General features: G+C 41.6%; 1 protein-coding gene across 8 annotated transcripts in view; it reads left to right on the plus strand.

The window, feature by feature from the left end:
- The first annotated feature begins 905 nt into the window (after positions 1 to 905).
- LOC109889642 (anoctamin-1) overlaps positions 906 to 21,424 on the plus strand; it is a 67,591-nt gene continuing 47,072 nt past the window's right edge. For 4 of the 8 annotated variants that reach the window (XM_020481216.2, XM_020481218.2, XM_020481219.2 and 1 more), the window contains exons 1-2: positions 15,622 to 15,834; positions 17,823 to 18,170. In XM_020481216.2, the coding sequence (XP_020336805.1) occupies positions 15,721 to 15,834; positions 17,823 to 18,170 (462 nt within the window). In that variant the 5' untranslated portion in view covers positions 15,622 to 15,720. Of the gene's footprint in view, positions 1,103 to 12,217; positions 12,400 to 15,619; positions 15,835 to 17,822; positions 18,171 to 21,424 lie in introns of those variants that run through there. The other 4 variants (XM_031823148.1, XM_031823149.1, XM_020481217.2 and 1 more) reach the window with 3 other exon arrangements.

A 21,424-nucleotide genomic window follows, 5' to 3' on the forward strand; every position in this document is an offset into this window, starting at 1 on the left:
AGAGTGCATTGATGCGAGAAGGAATACCATGCGGCTGCTATGAAAGTGAACTGTGTTTTCGCATGATCAGGAGTGTATTCATTCCATCGAATCTGTTGAACAACTTTTCTTAAACGGAAGAACACGTAACAGGGGCAAACATACCTGATTTTTTCCAGTAGAAACTCTCATTTGCATCTGTTGGACTAATGATTACTCCCTAGATCAGCTAGATGCAGGAGAGTGTGTCACTGTATTGAATGTGTCACTGTCACTTCAAATCTTTCTCTCGACCTGCGTGCACCTACTTTGTAAACCTTCATTCGTAGGCTAGGTTGTAGCAACCTCATGATGGGTATAGGGAAAATGTGAGTTCTAAACCTATCGTTATTACATTGAAATGGGTGAATGGAATATGAATGACAGTCATCCGAAATGCTGTAATAGAAATAAGGCCATGGTCATGAAAAAAAAAGTGTTCGCCCTCATCTTAAACTGCACCGACCACCACTGGTTAAAACACACCTTGTCATGTTTCAGTACACCTTAAATCTGTCCCACTACCCTCACACCCATATGTTTCAATACTCCAGGAAAATAAAGGTTTTGTCTCCTTTAAGGTGGTGGCAGGTAAGTTGCCACTAGTTTTAGTGTTTCAAAGCACCTCAATATTACATTGTGGTAAGTTATGGTATTTGTTGGACATAATAATGCCCAATCAAGTGAAGTAGTCTCATGCATATGGAACAAACCCCGATGGCTAATTCAATACAGCCTAAATACATGGCCTGCCTAAATGTATTAGCGAATTAAATTATTGAGTTGGGCATGTTTGGCTCCTAAATTACAATTGGTTTACTCTACGCAATAAAAAAATGGGCTGATACTTCAATGGCAAAGAGGAAAAGAGGGACTGCCTCAGATATAGATCTTCGTGCATATTCCTCTGCCTCACACTTTTCGCGCGACTCGACGAAGGCGGGCTGACAAGAGCGCAGCGCGCACCGATTGTCCTCGGGAAGAACGAGGAGAGGCTGACTGCTTGATGGTCACTATGGATTTAAGTTCTCTGTAAACCTTCTCAGCAGGTTGGACCGGAGGCTTTTTATTTCATCCACTGCAGGTATAAAGTTGCTGCTACATCTCTGTATCATGTTTTTCAGTTGGTATGGCTATGTGGCGATGTTGAAACAATGACAAGACTAGCCTAAGTCATTGTCACAGCAAACTGTTATTTTTCGTGTTTAAATGCATATTTCAAAATGATACATGTCAACTCAATTTCTCACGCAGGACAATAACACCCTTTAATCTGCATGCGTAATAACGATGTAATAAACATACAACGAGACGTGTATCTATTTTTCGATTGTTTTGTGAATTGATACAATGGTGTAATTATGAGTGTGATATAAAATGCAGAGAATGAATTATTTACTTTCGTCTTTTGCATCTTTAACTTGAACTGTAAAGAGAGCTGGTTAACCTGCGGCGCTTTGCATCGGTCGGACTCCGCTAGATGAAAGGGAATTCAAGCAGAGAGAGCAGGGGAAAGTCGTTATATTTTTGAGTCTGAGCAAGCGTTAAAAAAGTTTTGTTATACAGACATGAAACTAGGCGTCAGTATGTACCTGTACAAAATGTGAGTATATGATTTGGTATACAAACATTAGGCAATCCCATTGACCGTTTAAAATAAGAAGCTACAAAAGTCTGACTTGGAGCGCATTGTTAGGCAAGTCAGTTAAGAATACATTCTTATTTACAATGACGGCCTACACCGGTCAAACCCTAACGACGCTGGGCCTATGGCACTCCCAATCATGGCCAGTTGTGATACAGCCTGGAATCGAACCAGGGGCTGTAGTGACACTTCTAGCACTGAAATGCAGTGCCTTAGTCCGCTGCGCCACTCAGGAGCAGAAACATCCACTCGTATCTTTCCTATTGTTTGGATGTGATTTAGTGACAGTCGAGCTCGACTTCTATTCTATGGTGTCAGGTGTACAAACTAATCCAGGAGTATGACGATCATGTTGTGAGAAAGTAGTTTCCCTGTCGCAAAACCCTCACCTGTCTTTGTCAGTCAGGTCGGTGTGCACTGTGCAAGGCTGTCAGAAGGTCATATTGTCGATGCTGCATGCATTGCGTGTTCAGTCATTACACACTGTAAGACTTTTCTGTAATTTCAACAGTTAAACACTGTAGAACATACAGTAAAATACTTTACAGGTTTTATAGAATTAAATTGCATTGCATTATGGGTAAAATGCAGAAAAATACTTTTATTGGTAGCCTATTATTGGTAGCCTCTTGTGAAAATTACTTTAACACGCTGCAATTCAAGGATGGGCCCTCTGATCAATTTCCACCATGGGTCTCAACTTACTGTTACAAGTTAGAATAGTAGAATACACAAGGTGCAATATGTAAACTTGGTTGTGGATCAGCAGTTCTTCTCTTGTTTTGTCAGTCACTGATAGTCAGTCAATTAGCCTATGTCAGCTAACATTTTTAGATAGGATTTTGATCTCCAAATGAGCTGAAATGTGTTGTACAATCTTCTCTCCGCCCCATGGCAAAATGTGTAGAATTGCAGAAAACTTGCTTTAAAACTGCAACATTTTCCCTACACCCCATGGCAAAATGTGTATATTTGCACGAAATGGACTCCAAAACTAAGTTTTACTGTCTAAAACTAATCTCTACTGTCAAGAGGGGGGGCAATTTTTTTGTGTGCGATTGGGGACAGGGGCGGATATGGATATTAGCAATTGCGGCCCCTCATGATAAGTTCAGGTTTTTGGTGGCCCCCACCCCCATCAAAGATTCCCATCCCTGTATTGCTTTACAGTAATTGCTTATGTATACATACTGTAGACAAAAAATGTCAGTTTCAGGGGCCAACCTCATGCTGTCAGGTGAGACGCATTAAAGCTCAGACCATTTTAGTAAATATCTTCTCGAAGCGGCGGTGAAGTGGACAAATATTTTCAGCACCTTCTGGGTACACTGTTAAAAGATCTTGTTGTTTTTACAGTATTATACAATACAACTAACATGTGATTTTAGGTGGAACTGGTCAATTGTACCTTAAATTCCAATGAAACATTGGTTTAACAGCATACATTTCTGTAAAGATCTACTGTATTTTAAATGGTACTATAATTACACCCGACAGAATACAGTACCCTACCGTATTTTTGGTGGGTGCATGTTATTGTTATTTCTGGCTCATGAACATATTCTGAGGTGTGCCTTGTAAGAGGCTACATTTGTTGCACCTCTGAGTGAGAGTGCTGTACCAATTTAACTGATGTGTGCTAGTAGTGTCCCAACAATGAAATGTGTATAGGGGGGATAGTAAGAGGAGCAGCAACTCTCAAACCTATAATGGTTGAGTGTTTGCCATGCCCTTGGTCTGTTTTGTCCTGTAGTCACTGCAGGTTCGGAAGCCTTCGTTAAGGACTCTAGAAGTACAAGTGATATTAAAGACCAAATATTAATATATACTGAGTGTACAAAACTTTAGGACCTGCGTTGCAGTTCTTGACACAATCCCATGCAATTACAGTAAAACTGTAAATTGCAAGCCCAGCCCCAACCCCCCCCCCCCCCCAATAAAATTCATCCATTAATGAATTCATTAGTTCAATACAATAAAACACAATAAACACAATAAAATACAAACCGTAAAACTGGTTTCGGTAACATGCTGTACTGTAAATTGACAGCATTATACTGGCATCAGAGTTGCCATCATATTACTATAACTGTATAACTGTATTAGACGCCACTATTTGTTTGACTGTAAAACATTATACAGCATCCCGGCTGTAAAGCAAATTACAGTATTTACCTGGCAACTCTGCTGCCAGTATAATGCTGTAAATTATGAGAGAAAAGTTTTACAGTGCAGCCTATCAAGTTCGTATTGTAGTTAGTGGCTATCCACACGGTAAGTGAGAGACTTGGGTAAACTTGTAACTGATAAATGTGTTTTGGTTTATCATGTAAGACAACAAGACTGATTTCATTTTGGTTTGGTTTGCACTAGTTCTTCTTGTCAATATTTACTGTACAATTGGACTAATATGTGCTCACACATGACACATTTTCTTAAACTCAAGGGCCCCCTTCAAATTGAAAGTGTCATTAGGTCTGGGCCCTATGTGTTGTCAATGTGCATGTGATACATTTTGGTTTGGTTACATTGGGATTGTTACTTAAGTCCAGTCCAATTACTTAAGCATGCACTCCTGTGTCTTAATCACAACAAATTCATAAGATATTGTACGAATTGGAACATAATTTATAACATATCACACAAATTGGAAAATTCGCATCAGATCAAAATCAAATCAAATGTGATTTATTGGTCGTATACACATATTTAGCAGATATTATCGCAGGTGTAGTGAAATGCTTATGTTTCTGCTTATGTTTCTAGCTCCAAATGTGCAGTAATACCTGACAATAAAAAACAATACACGGAAATCCCAAAAAGAAAAAGAATGGAATGAAGAAATATATAAATGTTTTGAACGAGCAATGTCAGAATCCAGAATATAAATATAATGTGCATGTATATAATGGTGTGTATACACATTATGGACAGTATATGAATAGAAAAGATGTGTACAGCCGTAGTTACAGTTGAAGTCGGAAGTTTACATGCAGGTTGGAGTCATTAAAACTATTTTTTTCAACCACTCCACACATTTCTTGTAAACAAACTATAGTTTTGACAAGTCGGTTAGGACATCTACTTTGTGCATGAGACAAGTAATTTTCCCCTAAATTGTTTACAGACAGATTATTTCACTTATAATTCACTGTATCCCAATTCCAGTGGGTCAGAAGTTTACATACACGAAGTTGACTGTGTCTTTAAACAGCTTGGAAAATTCCAGAAAATGACGAGATGGCTTTAGAAGCGTCTGATAGGCTAATTGACATAATTTGAGTCAATTGGAGGTGTACCTGTGGATGTATTTCAAGGCCTACGTTCAAACTCAGCGCGTCTTTGGTTGACATCATGGGTAAATCAAAAGAAATCAGCCAAGACCTTAGAAAAAAACTGTAGACCTCCACAAGTCTGGTTCATCCTTGGGAGCAATTTCCAAACGCCTGAAGGTACCACATTCATCTGAACAAACAATAGCACGCAAGTATAAACACCATGGGACCACGCAGCCGTCATACCGCTCAGGAAGGAGGCGCATTCTGTCTCCTAGAGATGAACGTACTTTGGTGTGAAAAGTGCAAATCAATCTCAGAACAACAGCAAAGGACCTTGTAAAGATGCTGGAGGAAACAGGTACAAAAGTATCTATATCCACTGTAAAATGCGTCCTATATCGACATAACCTGAAAGGCTGCTCAGCAAAGAAGAAGACACTGCTCCAAAACTGCCATAAAAAGCCAGACTACAGTTTGCAACTGCACATCGGGACTAATATCGTACTTTTTGGAAAAATGCCCTCTGGCCTGATGAAACAAAAATAGAACTGTTTGTCCATAATGACAATCGTTATGTTTGGAGGAAAAAGGGTGTGGCTTGCAAACTGAAGAACACCATCCCAACCGTGAAGCATGGGGGTGGCAGCATCATGTTGTGGGGGTGCTTAGCTGCTGGAGGGACTGGTGCACTTCACAAAATAGATGGCATCATGAGGCAGGAAAATGATGTGGATATATTGAAGCAACATCTCAAGACATCAGTCAGGAAGTTAAAGCTTGGTTGCAAATGGGTCTTCCAAATTAACAATGACCCCAAGCATACTTCCAAAGTTGTGGCAAAATGGTGTGATAAAGTGCGTCTCGGTGAGAGGTGTAGGAGTCAGGCGCAGGAGAGCAGGGATTTTCTTTGAGAAGCGTGTTTAATGTAGAGATCTGTACACATAGTCCACCAATACAAAATTGGCCCAGATGAATGTCCAAACAACGCGCTCGAAGGAAAACAAACTCGTGTCAGTACACGGAGGAACAACCACAGTTCCGACACTATATACACATACGTAAATGCGAAAACAATAAACCGCATAGAATACTGAACACTAATACTCACAAGCTTAATCCTGCACGAATTACGGCAGGTAACAGGTGCCCTATATACCCACAGAAATAAAAACAATTGAAACCAGGTGTGAAAAGGAACACAGACAAAACAACCAGAAAAGGAAAAAGGGATCGTAGCGGCTAGTAGACCGGCGACGCCGTGCGCCGCCCGAACAGGGAGAGGAGTTACCTTCGGTAGAAGTCGTGACAAATGGCTTAAGGACAACAAAGTCAAGGTATTGGAGTGGCCATCACAAAGCCCTGACCTCAATCCTATAGAAAATGTGTACGCAGAACTGAAAACGCGTGTGCGAGCAAGGAGGCCTACAAACCTGACTCAGTTACACCAGCTCTGTCAGGAGGAATGGGTCAAAATTCACCCAACTTATTGTGGGAAGCTTGTGGAAGGCTACTTGAAATATTTGACCCAAGTTAAACTATTTAAAGGCAATGCTGCTACCAAATACTAATTGAGTGTATGTAAACTTCTGACCCACTGGGAATGTGATGAAATAAGTAAAAGCTTAAATAAATAATTCTCTCTTACTACTGCAATTTCACATTCTTAAAATAAAGTGGTGATCCTAATTGACCTAAGACAGGTACCTTTTACTAGGATTAAATGTCAGGACTTGTGAAAAACTGAGTTTAAATGTATTTGGCTAAGGTGTCTGTAAACTTCTGACTTCGACTGTATATGGGATGATCCTTGACTGGAATACAGTAAATACATATGAAGTAGGTAAAACAGTAGGTAAACATTATTAAACTGACCAGTGTTCAATGACTACAGTATGTACATAGGGCAGCAAAAAGTAACAGTGACTATTGTTCAGGGCAGTGTACTGGGCGGAGGCCGGCTAGTGGTGACTATTTAACAGTCCGATGGCCTGGAGCTAGAAAGTTAGTTCTTCAGTCTCTCGGTCTCAGCTTTGTGGCGCCTGTACTGTCTCCACTTACAAGATGGTAGCGGGATGAACAGGCCATGGCTCTGGTGGTTGAGGTCCTTGATGATCTTCTTGGCCTTTCTGTGACACCGGGTGCTGTAGATGTCCTGGAGGGCAGACAGTGTGCCCCCGGTGATGTGTTGGGCTGACAGTACCACCCTCTTGAGAGCCCTATAGCTGTGGACGGTGCAGTTGTCATACCAGGCGCTCTCAATCTTACATCTGTAGAAGTTTGTGAGGATCAAATGGAATTTGTTCAGCCTCCTGAGGTCTTCTTCACCACATTCTTGCTTAGTGAAGTTTTTCATCCTCTCCATTGTGGCCCCGTTGATGTGGATGGAGGCGTGCTCATTCTGCTGTCTCCTCAAGTCCCTCACATCCTCCCTGTAGGCTGTCTAGTTGTTGTTGTTAATCAGGCCTACCACTGTTGTGTCATCTGCAAACTTGATGATTGAGTTGGAGACATGCTTGGCCACGCAGTCCTGGGTCAACAGGCAGTACAGGAGGGGGCTGAGCATTCACCCTTGTGGAGCCCCCGTGTTGAGGATCAGCATAGCGGAGGTGTTGTTGCCTACCTTCACCACCTGGGTTTGGCCCGTCAGGAAATCCAGGACTTAGCGAGCTTGGTGTTAGGATCCAGGGCAGCGAGCTTAGTGATGAGCTTGGAGGGCACTATGGTGTTGAAGGCTGAGCTGTGGTCAATTAACAGCATTCTTACATAGGTATTGCTCTTTTCCAAGATGGGATAGGGCAGTGTGCAGTGTGATGGCAATTGCATCATCCATGGATCGGTTGGGGCGGCATGCAAATTGTACTGAATCTAGGGTGATATCATATAAATTGCTAAATTTGTAACATATCACGTGAAATGGATGACCTAGTGTACAACTGGATGACACAGTAAACAAAAAACAGGGACCCGTTTTGGCTCGTGAGCACCACTTTCAAAACTACTGTTTGAAATGAGACATAGGTTAGAGACTGCATCGTTAACTCAATATCTGCTTTGTAATTACTATGTGTGTACACACATCACATAGTAGTTTAACTGTAGGGCCTCTGGAACCTGCAATGTCATCAGCTCAGGGTCTCCAGAAAGATTCGCTGCTACACCACCCATCTACTTCCTGCCTTGGGGACCGTCATGTGGCAGATGCTTTTTTGGGATGTGAGATGAAATGCAGTGACCGTGTAGTGTCAACACACTGTGGTCACGTTCACTTTGCTAGGTTGTCTTATGACCTATGGTGTCCCATCGAATCAATCAATCGGTCAATCAAATGTATAAAACCCTTTTTGCGTCAGCAGTTGTCACAAAGTGCTTTTTACAGTAACATAGACCACAACATACTTCTAGAAGGAAGACCTGGAGAGGAACCAGGTTCTTCCGGCTGCACCAGTTTGAGATGAAGGGGTAGGCTACACTGAGTATGTTTACATGCACAGGAATCATTTGATATTAAACTGATTATGGCAGCAGGCATATTATGCAATAGTCATGTAAACACCTTTACTCTGCTTATGTTAATTGAAGTAAGTGTGCGCCGACATAAACGCCTTGTTTTCTGAGCAGCCATTCAAATTATTAGGACATGTCAACACCTTAATTGGCGTTTCAGCTCTGTATTTGATCTGCGCATGTTCTACCCCCAGCCGAGTGAGTCTCTGTCTTTAGCGCTAGCGAACTGAGTTCGGAAACGACTGAATGTATGTGTCTTAGAAATACAAACTTTATATTTCCGAACTCAGAATCAAATATACTTCCCAAAAATAACATGGTCGGGGGCCCGAGAGGCGCAGGTGAGCGTAATGATGATGGCAGGAGTGCAACATAGTGTTTTGCAACAAAAACCCATTTTAATACACATCTAAAAACTATGAATGAAACATCTGAGAACAGTAATATTTTACACACAAAAGAAGGTACCGATGACCAATCATTTCTGATTTAAAAAAACACAAATGTGAAAAATGTGTGGATATAGCGTTTTGGAACTCTTAATATGTTTGTCAAACTGGAAGAGTCACGAGCATTGACCTCGAAACTGATTAGGCGTTTGGCTCTCAGTCAACACCTGCTTTACTAACGAAAATATATGCATAAAACATATTTGATTACCCCAATAGCCCATGATGTCATCATCTCTGGTCCTATTATTGATCCTATACTTCCTCTTCCATTGTCTTATAGGGACTGGGATGGAGCTAGATACACACTTTGAGTAGGGTTTGGTGTTGGATTACAATTTGTGGTGGAAGGATAACCTGATTCTGTGTCTAGTACCGTGTGTGTCTAGAGAGATTGTTGGATCCGTTGAATTTGCAAGGTTGTTCTAATTGGAGTAGCATCGGGTCTGGTCTGGGAGATCTAACAGTGCACCTCCGTTGAGAGCCTACTGATTTATGCTGAATAAGCATGTTTTTTGTTCAAATAAAAAAAAATGTATAAACTTTTCTCTGTCTATGAATAACTTAGTGTCAAACATTTTCAAAGCAGGTCAAAGAGAACTCTGGCAATCTTTTAGGACTTTTCTTTTAGGACTGGGATTTCAAACTTTACTTTCGAGTTGAGTGTTTCCGTTTGAGTTGATGAGATACTGCAGTTCTTAGAGTTTTAGAGTTCAAGAAGAACAGAATGGATGAGAATGGGACTGGACACAACAACAAAGGAAATGTTAAGAATGAACGATGACAAAGAATTTACACATTTTATTAGTACGAATATTTGTCCGTGTAGTCCATTGTTCATTTAAAGTCATGTTTAATATGTTTAAGATAACCTATAACATCATGACATTATCATAACAAAACCAGCATTTAGCAATATTTAACCATTTATCAAGTTCACTTGGATACAATCTATAGGACTTTAGATGTGTGGGTGTGTTTGTGGACCCATTATGGTTATCATTAGATCTCCTTTATTCTGATTTATACATGTATATGTAATATTAAATGCATGTAATTTTCATCAGGTTATTGAACACAAATTGTGAATTCACAGCACTTTGGTTTCTCTTTTATTCAACATTTTTGTAGTATCCTGTGTAGAAAGATTGACCTATGGTCAACTTGATATTAATTGAAGTGTAGCTTGTCCAAATTCCACAGAGACCGTTCTAATATTAGAACGAGAGGAAGTTATTTTTTTTCCTTTTTCTTTTCCTCTTCATTCTTTAAAAAAAAAAAACAATGATTCCCACGGAGACTCCTTCTAATCCTCGGGTCTGCTTATTTAAACTGCCAAACACACAACTGGGTGGAAGCCCAATGTTTTGAAGCTAACAGATAATTCATGTTGCAGAGAAGTGAGCCCTGAGTCAGAGATAGTCAGGGACTTGATGGAGACCAGCTGGACAGTAGCTTATGTTAGTGAAGATGCACGCACATCTTCCCTTTGAATTGAGGAAAAGCACCATCCGGGTGAGGTTCAACAGAGTCCAAGGAGCAATTCACATAGTGCAGTATGTCTGAAAAATAAACAACGCTCAGCTGCAAACTCTCAGATGTCATCTGAGTCGGACCCTGGCCTGCCTGGGCAGCTAGCGGAAAATTGAGAGGGATGATTTCACAGATATAAATGTTGCTTTTGGATGCTTTAGTTATGGATGACCATGAAAAACAAACAATAGCACTTTACACTTTTATAATCGTTTTGTTATTGCATAGATTATTAAGCAAATGAATTACACAAGGGGGATGAAAAATCTTTTGATATTTGATATTATTTAGCCAGTATGTCCTTATTTGATATTATTTAGCCAGTATGTCCTTATTTGATATTATTTAGCCAGTATGTCCTTATTTGATATTATTTAGCCAGTATGTCCTTATTTGATATTATTTAGCCAGTATATCCTTATTTGATATTATTTAGCCAGTATGTCCTTATTTGATATTATTTAGCCAGTATGTCCTTATTTGATATTATTTAGCCAGTATATCCTTATTTGATATTATTTAGCCAGTATGTCCTTATTTGATATTATTTAGCCAGTATGTCCTTATTTGATATTATTTAGCCTGTATGTCCTTATTTGATATTATTTAGCCAGTATGTCCTTATTTGATATTATTTAGCCAGTATATCCTTATTTGATATTATTTAGCCAGTATGTCCTTATTTGATATTATTTAGCCAGTATGTCCTTATTTGATATTATTTAGCCAGTATGTCCTTATTTGATATTATTTAGCCAGTATGTCCTTATTTGATATTATTTAGCCAGTATGTCCTTATTTGATATTATTTAGCCAGTATGTCCTTATTTGATATTATTTAGCCAGTATGTCCTTATTTGATATTATTTAGCCAGTATGTCCTTATTTGATATTATTTAGCCAGTATATCCTTATTTGATATTATTTAGCCAGTATGTCCTTATTTGATATTATTTAGCCAGTATGTCCTTATTTGATATTATTTAGCCAGTATATCCTTATTTGATATTATTTAGCCAGTATGTCCTTATTTGATATTATTTAGCCAGTATGTCCTTATTTGATATTATTTAGCCAGTATGTCCTTATTTGATATTATTTAGCCAGTATGTCCTTATTTGATATTATTTAGCCAGTATATCCTTATTTGATATTATTTAGCCAGTATATCCTTATTTGATATTATTTAGCCAGTATGTCCTTATTTGATATTATTTAGCCAGTATGTCCTTATTTGATATTATTTAGCCAGTATATCCTTATTTGATATTATTTAGCCAGTATGTCCTTATTTGATATGCATGCACATCCAGTTAGAGTTAGATCAATTGATTTCATTGTCACTCTGCAATGATATAACAATACAAAATAAAGATTTTAAAAACCACATTGTGGACCACCCCAAATTGAGTTTAAAACACTAAAAACAATCGTATAGCCAAACATCCATGAGCTAGATCATTTCTGTGATATGGCCCACTATATGTCCAGTACATCTACTGCTTGCTGTCAGTGTTGCACGTGATAACTCACAGTTGTAACTTTGAAACATGGCCTGAACTAGATGGAAACATGCATAAAGAGTGCCTGAAGGTATGCTCCTACAATTTTAGCACCGGAAACATATCATGGACACATACTCTACATTATATGAGCCTATACATTTGAACTCACATAGGCCTATATTATAGCCTACAGAAAAGCTTATTCATCATCTATGGTACTTTACAACCAACCCAGAATGTATGTGTTGAGACTTGAGAGGTGCACCTTGCTGTTTGTCTCCCCAGGTAAAGCCCACCTGACCCAGGACACGGACCCGTCAGGAGAGCCCCAAGAGACTGGCCAGCAGTCTGGGGAAGCCATGGAGAAGAATGAGAGGTCCACCCCCATCCCTGGCAAAGAGAAAGAGGTGGATATCATCAACATCAAGGGCATCGAGGACATAGGCTATGTCCAGCCGGATTCCATAGTAAGCCACCTTTACTTTTCAGCAACTGGCAAATCACAGTCCACAGCACATAGTAGCTAGCACATAGCAACATCGGATTCCTGGAAAGAACATCCAGCACAGTAAAGCTAGTGTTGACAGTGTCGAACACCCTTGCAAGACTAATTGGTTGGTTTTCCCAATGATAAGTTTAGATGACAGTGGGGGTACCTCATTCCTGTATTGTTTGTTTCCTTTTGTATAGATGGGCTTTTTATTAACTGACTTTATTTGTCAATTGCTGTACACTATATATACAAAACCATGGGGACACCCCTTCAAATTAGTGGGGGATTCGGCTATTTCAGCCACACCCTTTGCTGACAGGTGTACAAAATCGAGCACACAACCATGCAATCTCCATAGACAAACATTGGCGGTAGAATGGCGTTACTCAAGAGCTCAGTGACTTTCAACGTGCTACCGTCATAGGATGCCACCTTTTCAAACAAGTCAGTTCGTCAAATTTCTGCTCTGCTAGAGCTGCCCTGGTTAACTGTAAGTGCTGTTATTGTGAAGTGGAAATGTGTAGGAGCAACAATGGCTCAGCCACGAAGTGGTAGGCCATACAAGCTCACAGAATGGGACCGCTGAGTGTGGAAAAATCGTCTGTCCTCAGTTGCAACACTCACTACCGAGTTCCAAACTGCCTCTGGAAGCAACGTCAGCACAATAACTTTTCGGAGCTTCATGAAATGGGTTTGCATGGCCGAGCAGCCGCACACAAGCCTAAGATCACCATGCGCATTGCCAAGTGTCGGCTGGAGTGGTGCAAATCTCGCAGCCATTGGACTCTGGAGCAGTGGAAATGCGTTCTCTGGAGTGAGGAATCACCATCTGGCAGTCTGACAGACTAATCTGGGTATGGCGGATTCCAGGAGAACGCTTCCTGCCCCGATGCACAGTGCCAACTGTAAAGTGTGCTGGAGGAGGAATAATGGTTTGGGGCTGTTTCTCATGGTTCAGGCTATGCTCCTTAGTTCCAGTGAAGGGAAATCTTAACGCTACAGCATTCAATGAAATTCTAGATTATTCTGTGCTTCCAAATTTGTGGCAACAGTTTGGTGAAGGCCCTTTCCTGTTTCAGCATGGCAATGCCTCCGAGCACAAAGTGAGGTCCATACAGAAATGGTGGTTTGCTTTTGTCTTGATGGCCTTTTCATTAACCGACTATCTGTCAATTGTTGTATGTCACAGATGTACGTATGACAAGTCACGAGATGTCCATCTTAGCTAAATAAACGATCTTAGTGTTACACATTTTTCTCCTCCGTCTGCACATGTCCCACTCAACACTGTGACAAGAGTTTGGACTGGACTGACTGATACTGTATAATGTAAACCGATGTCTGCTATGTGTTGGATATTTTGGGTCTATGTAGACATGGAACAGTTCTGTAACAAGCCGTTTGGGAAATGCTGGCTGAAGAATTGAATGAAGGTTGAATTTACATTTGGAGATTTGCATTTATCCCTCTGGTGGCCGAGTTGACCTGTTTTAAGAAATACCATTGGTTTCTGGAGAACAAATGTAATATCTTTAATAGGATGATGAGGAATTTCTTACAGAAAATATTCACTGCCACCTGTTGAGGTTAGCATAGGGGCTAACGTGTGCCATATTATCTGATGGGACCAGCTACAATGTAGCGTTCTATCACGTGACACTACGTCAATGATTTTAATTGGCTGATGCTTAAACCATTTTCGAATGTGTTTAATGACCTCTTATTCAATACTGCGTATTTTGTGCCACATCTGAAGTGGTGATCCATCTCTGTGTTGCGATGAGAAATGATGTCACCGAGGACCCTCTCAGGGGAATGCTTGTACTGGTTGTGCAAAGGCCGCCGGAAAACATGTGGTGAGGCGGCATTTGCCACAGCACTTTTCAATCAGGTTTGCCTTATGATATGTCTAACTTGCGAAGAATTTCTTTGTCCTTCACATCAGAGTGCTGTTGCAGGCTGTTTGCGTGTCTCATGCAAATCAGATTCACGGAAATCGCGGGTCGTGGGCGCTCTCCGCTTTCCTCCGGTATTTATTTAGCAACCATACGATAACACATCACTCAGACAGACACAAGCAAAAAGTCTTCAATACATGTTGCAGCCTACACACCTAAACATTAGCGATCTTGCATGCTGTATATTGCATGGACAAAAGAAAACATTTCTGATCTGTAGGCTGCGTCACTCTGGCCAGGGTACACAAAGTGGTAACATTGTGTATTTATAGCCCGTTTGTGAGCGGGATAAAATTTGTTTTATATTAAAACTTGGGCTGGCTAGGCTACCTAGACTTTTTCAATCCAAAATGATGACCTGGAATGAATCAATAAACACACTAGCTAACATAGAGCAGGACTGGGCGATGCAAACCTGCAAAACACAAGCTCAGCCCTGTGAGTTTTATTGTCCAATCATGTTGCTTTCTCTGTGTCTGCGTAAAGGTACCACCTCTAGTCCTTCTTTAAAATATAATGCATATGAACAAGTACAAGGTTGCTGCAGTTTGACAGGGTTTTCATCCTCCCCGAGGCTTTTTTTAAACCAACCCAATTAGAAAAACTCTGGTCCCATCATAGCCTCATAGCCATATTAAACCTTTTGACAGCATAATAATCACATCATACCGTATTAGTTTTAACTGGTTAGGTTCCAGAATTGTTTTTCTACCAAACCACCCTGGGACCTGTGGAGTCACATCTGGGTTGGGCCAATGTTTACGTTCTAATCAAGCAATATGCCCTGAGGGGGTGTGGTATATGGCCAATATACCACGGCTATGGGCTGTTCTTAGGCAGACGCAATGCGGAGTGCCTGGATACAGCCCTTAGCCATGCTAATATTGGCCATATATCCCTAGCCTCCAAGGTGCCTTATTGCTATTACCAGCGTAATTAGAGCAGTAAAAAGACAAGTTTTGTCATATAGCCATTCAGGGCTTAAACCACCCAGTTTACATTTAAATGTATTGTGGCTTAACCTTGACCTCCGAATGATTAGCAGCCCCTGAAATAATGCTGAATATCTGGTATGGATTTTATATGTAATGAGGGATGAGATAGGAGAGGGCACCTTGTCGCTTTCAGATCAAGGCTAATATTAGCTACTTGGCGTCTCAGACTCTTCTCAAGTAACAAGTAGTGGGTCTTGTAGCAGAGAGACGTTGGGCTTGTTCACCCCTGTGGACGGTGACAGAGAAAGCTGGAGAGAGAACGAGAGAGCGAGGGAAAGAGAGAGAGAGAGAGCTCTGTTTAATAGCAGTAGTCAGCGGTGGCGCTCGCCTAGGGATGGGAAGATGGCAGAAGAAACACCAGAAAGCTCAGGGACTTCATTGCTTCATAACTCAGCAGACACAGCTAGCAAGCCCAGGCACTTCTTAAAGGATGTGGTTTTTCATGGCAAATTTCAAGTGAGTGGAATGACGAAGATACAGCATGTGTGGATTTACATCACGTGTTAACATACTAGTACTTCAGTAGAGACTGAGACGAACTATCTCAGGGGGACTGCTGCTTTGTCGTAGTTTGGTATTTGGTTTTTAGAGTGAAGATTCATTTGGCAGTTATTTCACTTTGCTTATGATTTGAAACTTTGATTTGCTGGAAAATAATACTGTAGGTGGAAGTCAGACGTATGATTGTTTTGTGGGAATGTAGTTTCCACTTCAACTTGGTCAAGTAATGAATACATTCATTTTGTCTGTTGCGAATCCCTTTTTAGTAACTGTTGTGCTAGGATTGTTTTAATCTCAATATAGTTGAGAGGTGGCTTGACCTGGTTTGACAGCTTGCAGAGAGAAAAGGATCACGTAGCCTAATTACAGAACAAGTATCTACCGTACACGTCTGACGCTTTTTTAATGTCTGTCTCGTTCCACATTACCACATGAAGCCCTGTGAAGACTTGTACTACACAAGAGAGGGGTGTGTGTGAAATGAGTGAAATGTATATATCCGATAACGTCATCATGCATCACTCTTTTTCAACTCCCTTATCATGTGTGACCATGTGTTTCCAGTTTTACACATAACGTATGGCTAGTAGCGAGTGGATCCTGAAACCTTCTCAACCAGTGGTACAAATGGAACAGTGTATTCTCTTTTCCTTGCCGTCTTGTGAGGGTAGAATGTGGAATTGTCAAATTAGGTCAAAATGATTGTGTATGTGGGGCGGGCCACAATCCACTTTTTAAATATTGTGATTAAAAATAGAGCATCAGTGGGGTCAGTCTGTGCTATTAAAATCGTTTGCAGGAATATTTGACAATATTATTCCAACTGATAAGTCACACAGTTTGAAGCATGTTGGTATGGTCAATGGGCTGGACACTCTGAACAGCAGCTTGTAGTTAGCTGGACCCAACCAATCCAGACCTCTCAAGACCATCAGTATATGCCTAGCATGTCGTCTTGTGTGCACCCAAACATCCAAACACCCACTCTTACCCGAAATAAAACAGTTCAAGGGTGTCTTGAAGGTGCCTCGTGCAACTGCCTTTAAATAGGTAAATAATACTATATTGATAGTGGCACACAGAATACCGGTATGTGCGGTTCTTCATCAGTTTACCAAAACAAATGTATTTTCTGTCTCTGAATAGTTACAGATGTTTGAGAGATGAGACTGTTGGATGTCTCCAACGATAATACCAACTATTGATACAATAAAAGGCCAGCAGATCAGGAATAAGCAATGAGTTTTGAAGTCAGCCAAACTTTCCTGGTCATATAAGCATGATGTCCGATAGCAGTTGTTGACTAGCCGATCCCTCTGAAAACTCCATGGAAATGTCCAACTCTGACCGGATCAAACATATGCGTATGTGATGAACCTAGTTAGAATTCTGACACCAAATATTCAGGTGGATGTCAGCAAACTTAGAAAGAGTAGAGAAATCACAGGGATTTGAATGATCTACTGTATAACAAAATGTTGTGATTGATGTTCAGCAAAGTTTGTACAATAAGAAATTATAATATCATACCTATAGATGCCATTCGTATAAATGAGTGATATATCATAAAATAAAGAATCAGGTGTGTTTGGTTAATCGTTTGTATGCACGCATACATAGTAGCAACACTAGCCTTTTGTTGGATGCAATTTTGTTTAATAACTTGTTGTTTACTGAATAATTCTCAATAGTGCTTGCCTTGCAAATCAGCATTCAGGTTCAAAGTGGTCACTTCTCCCAAGGGGAACCAGAAATCCACAGGAACCCCTTTGGGACTAGGTGACTCTCCCAACTTGACCCCTGTAGTCTAACTGGCTCACTGACCAGTCGAATGGCAAAAGCTTCACAGCACACACACATGAACATGGTTCAGGTAGGTAGCTAGTCCTCTCTAATGCACAGTCCTCCCCTGTCTAATGCACAGCCCTCCCCTCTCTCCCCAGCTCCTGAACTCCCTGACACCCGAGGAGAACACCCAATGCCAGCATGGCCTATACTTCCAGGATGGAGAGAGGCGGGTGGACTACATCCTCACCTACCACATCAAAAAGCCCAGCAGCTCCCGCTCTAACCGACAGTCCTCCCGCTTCACCGACAATGCCTTCACACGGAGCCTCCGCCGCGGGACGGCCAGGCTGGGACGACCCCCGCCCCCGCAGCCCAGAGGTGACCCGGAGGTGGCCTCTCAGGACCACAGCATGGACTACCACGAGGACGACAAGCGCTACCGCCGGGAAGAGTTTGAGGGCAACCTGAGGGATATGGGCCTGGAGCTGGAGAAGGATGAGGATGTGAGTTGCTTCTCTGTTCTGTTCTGTTCTTTTTTACAGCCTCAAACCCACCCGATATTATTAGCTACAGTGTATCACAAAAGTGAGTACACCCCTCACATTTCTGTAAATATTTGAGTATATCTTTTCATGTGACAACACTGAAGAAATGGCACTTTGCTACAATGTAAAGTAGTGAGTGTACAGCTTGTATAACAGTGTAAATTTGCTGTCCCCTCTAAATAACTCAACACACAGCCATTAATGTCTAAATCGCTGCCAACAAAAGTGAGTACACACCTAAGTGAAAATGTCAAAATTGGGCCCAATTAGTTATTTTCCCTCCCCGGTGTCATGAGACTCGTTAGAGTTACAAGGTCTCAGGTGTGAATGGGGAGCAGGTGTGTTAAATTTGGTGTCATCGCTCTCACACTCCCTCATACTGACTGGTCACTGGAAGTTCAACATGGCACCTCATGGCAAAGAACTCTCTGAGGATCTGAAAAAAATCATTGTTGCTCTACATAAAGATGGCCTGGGCTATAAGAAGATTGCCAAGACCCTGAAATTGAGCTGCAGCACGGTGGCCAAGACCATGGTCGACCAAAGAAGTTGAGTGCACGTGCTCAGCGTCATATCCAGAGGTTGTCTTTGGGAAATAGACGTATGAGTGCTGCCAGCATTGCTGCAAAGGTTGAAGGGGTGGGACCATACGTCCTCACTGCATCAAATTGGTCTGCATGGCTGTCGTCCCAGAAGGAAGCCTCTTCTAAAGATGATGCACAAGAAAGCCCTCAAACAGTTTGCTGAAGACAAGCATACTAAGGACATGGATTACTGGAACCATGTCCTGTGTTCTGATGAGACCAAGATAAACTTATTTGGTTCAGATGGTGTCAAGCGTGTGTGGCGGCAACCAGGTGAGGAGTACAAAGACAAGTGTGTCTTGCCTCCAGTCAAGCATGGTGGTGGGAGTGTCATGGTCTGGGGCTGCATGAGTGCTGCCGGCACTGGAGAGCTACAGTTCATTGAGGGAACCATGAATGCCAACATGTACTGTGACATACTGAAGCAGAGCATGATCCCCTCCCTTCAAAGACTGGGCCGCAGCATTCCAACATGATAACGACCCCAAACACACCTCCAAGACGACCACTGCCTTGCTAAAGAAGCTGAGGGTTAAGGTGATGGACTGGCCAAGCATGTCTCCAGATCTAAACCCTATTGAGCATCTGTGGGTCATCCTCAAACGGAAGGTGGAGGAGTGCACCATCCACCAGCTCCGTGATGTCATCATGGAGGAGTGGAAGAGGACTCCAGTGGCAACCTATGAAGCTCTGGTGAGCTCTATGCCCAAGAGGGTTAAGGCAGTGCTGGAAAATGATGGTGGCCTCCCAAAACATTGACATTGTGGGCCCAATTTGGACATTTTCACTTAGGGGTGTACTCACTTTTGTTGCCAGCGGTTTAGACATTAATGGCTGCGTGTTGAGTTATTTTGAGGGGACAGCAAATTTACACTGTTATACAAGCTGTACACTCACTACTTTACATTGTAGCAAAGTGTCATTTCTTCAGTATTGTCACATGAAAAGATATACTCAAATATTTACAAAAAATGTGAGGGGTGTACTCACTTTTGTATGTCCGGCCAGGTCTAGCATTAGCTAGTGTTAGCCGAGCGTTAGCTTAGGGAAGAGGGGAGAACATCACGTACAATACTGTTGCCCCTCTAGAGTTTTCCAGGAGGCTGGTGGATCAGGGTTATTTTTGTCCCCACCATGCAACATTACACAAAATATACATTGTAGTTTGGCACAGCACCAGCTGAAACCGGCCTATAGAAGGCTAGCTGGACTAGCAGGGGGGTGGGTTAACTGCGTCAACCTGTCTGGCTGCTGTTATTGGTTTGTTTGTTGGATTTATTTAGAACCGCATCACAGAACCAACTGCATCATCAGTCTGTTTTCTGAAGAGGGTTCTGTTTCTCACACCTGACAATGTTTGGCTGTATTTGAAAATGCCATTATGGACTTCAAAATCCTTTCAACATTACATCAGTAATTTCAATGTAATCTTATTTTTCTTCATTCAAAGCCAATGCATTTTGAAATCAAAATCACTGATCAGGATCAAGAGATTCATCAAATCAACGTTTTGGACTAGAGAGTGAGAGTGAATGAAAAAGGGAAAACCCTGTGCACTTCTAGTGATAGCCTTCAGTATGCTTGTGGTGTTTACCAACTGTAATCTGTAATAGAGAGTAAGAAGGACATGAGGGTGAAGTCTCAGTAATCTGAGACTATCAAGTTGGTCAGAGTGCTGATGATGGCAAGATGACAGCTGCCATGGTGGATCTCTTTACCCAGACAGGGCAGGACAGGACAGGACAGGGCAGGGCAGGGCAGGGCAGGACAGGGCAGGACAGGGCAGGACAGGGCAGGGCAGGATAGGGATGGCCCAGTGGAAGGATCACACCATGCCCAGGCACGCCCATGCAGACAGACACAAACACACACACACTCCAGACAAGCACACACACATACACACACTCCAGACAAGCAATGTGGCAATGCCAGCTAGAAGATAACACAGAATACCTTGACTGTACATACACTCCTGCAGAATCTCGCACACTCTCGCACACTCTCACACACTCTCACACTTCCAATGTGCACATTTCTCACAAGCTTGATGTCCTATTGATATCATTAAAGTAAGTGTGTGAGAAAAAGAGACGTATGTCGTATGCCAAGTGTTCTTTGGGACTTTGTGACAGGCAGTGTACATGCGAGAATTGGTTCTGGGTGCCAAGATGAATTGTGATTCATCTATAAACCATCCGGTTATAATTTCCACTTTGTCCCCAAATTGCATTAAAGCCACCATTCTAGTACTGAAGCTTATTCCCTCATAGATACTGCTGTTATTACAACTGTTTGTGTTCTCTGTGGGGGAAAACATACTGAATAATCTCTTTCTTATCATGTTAGTGGAGTGGAGAGAAGGGAGTAATGCTTAGGTTTTTTATCGTTTCCTCTCATCGGCCGTCCATTGTGGAGTTAGTTGATTAAAACAGGCGCCCTAAGTATTATAGATCATTAAAGTGCTGTTGACTTAAACTTATCTGTATATAGAAGACACTTAGTGGATCTAATACTGGGATGGGACTGCAGTGGGAAGGGAGGAAGCGGAGGTGGTAACGGGATGTGGAGGAGTGTGAATGTTTGAGACTGAAACAGTGATGGAAACTTCTGCTAGGAAACCCATTACCT

This window comes from Oncorhynchus kisutch, linkage group LG4 (genome assembly GCF_002021735.2).
Source record: "Oncorhynchus kisutch isolate 150728-3 linkage group LG4, Okis_V2, whole genome shotgun sequence".
NCBI lineage: Eukaryota > Metazoa > Chordata > Actinopteri > Salmoniformes > Salmonidae > Oncorhynchus > Oncorhynchus kisutch.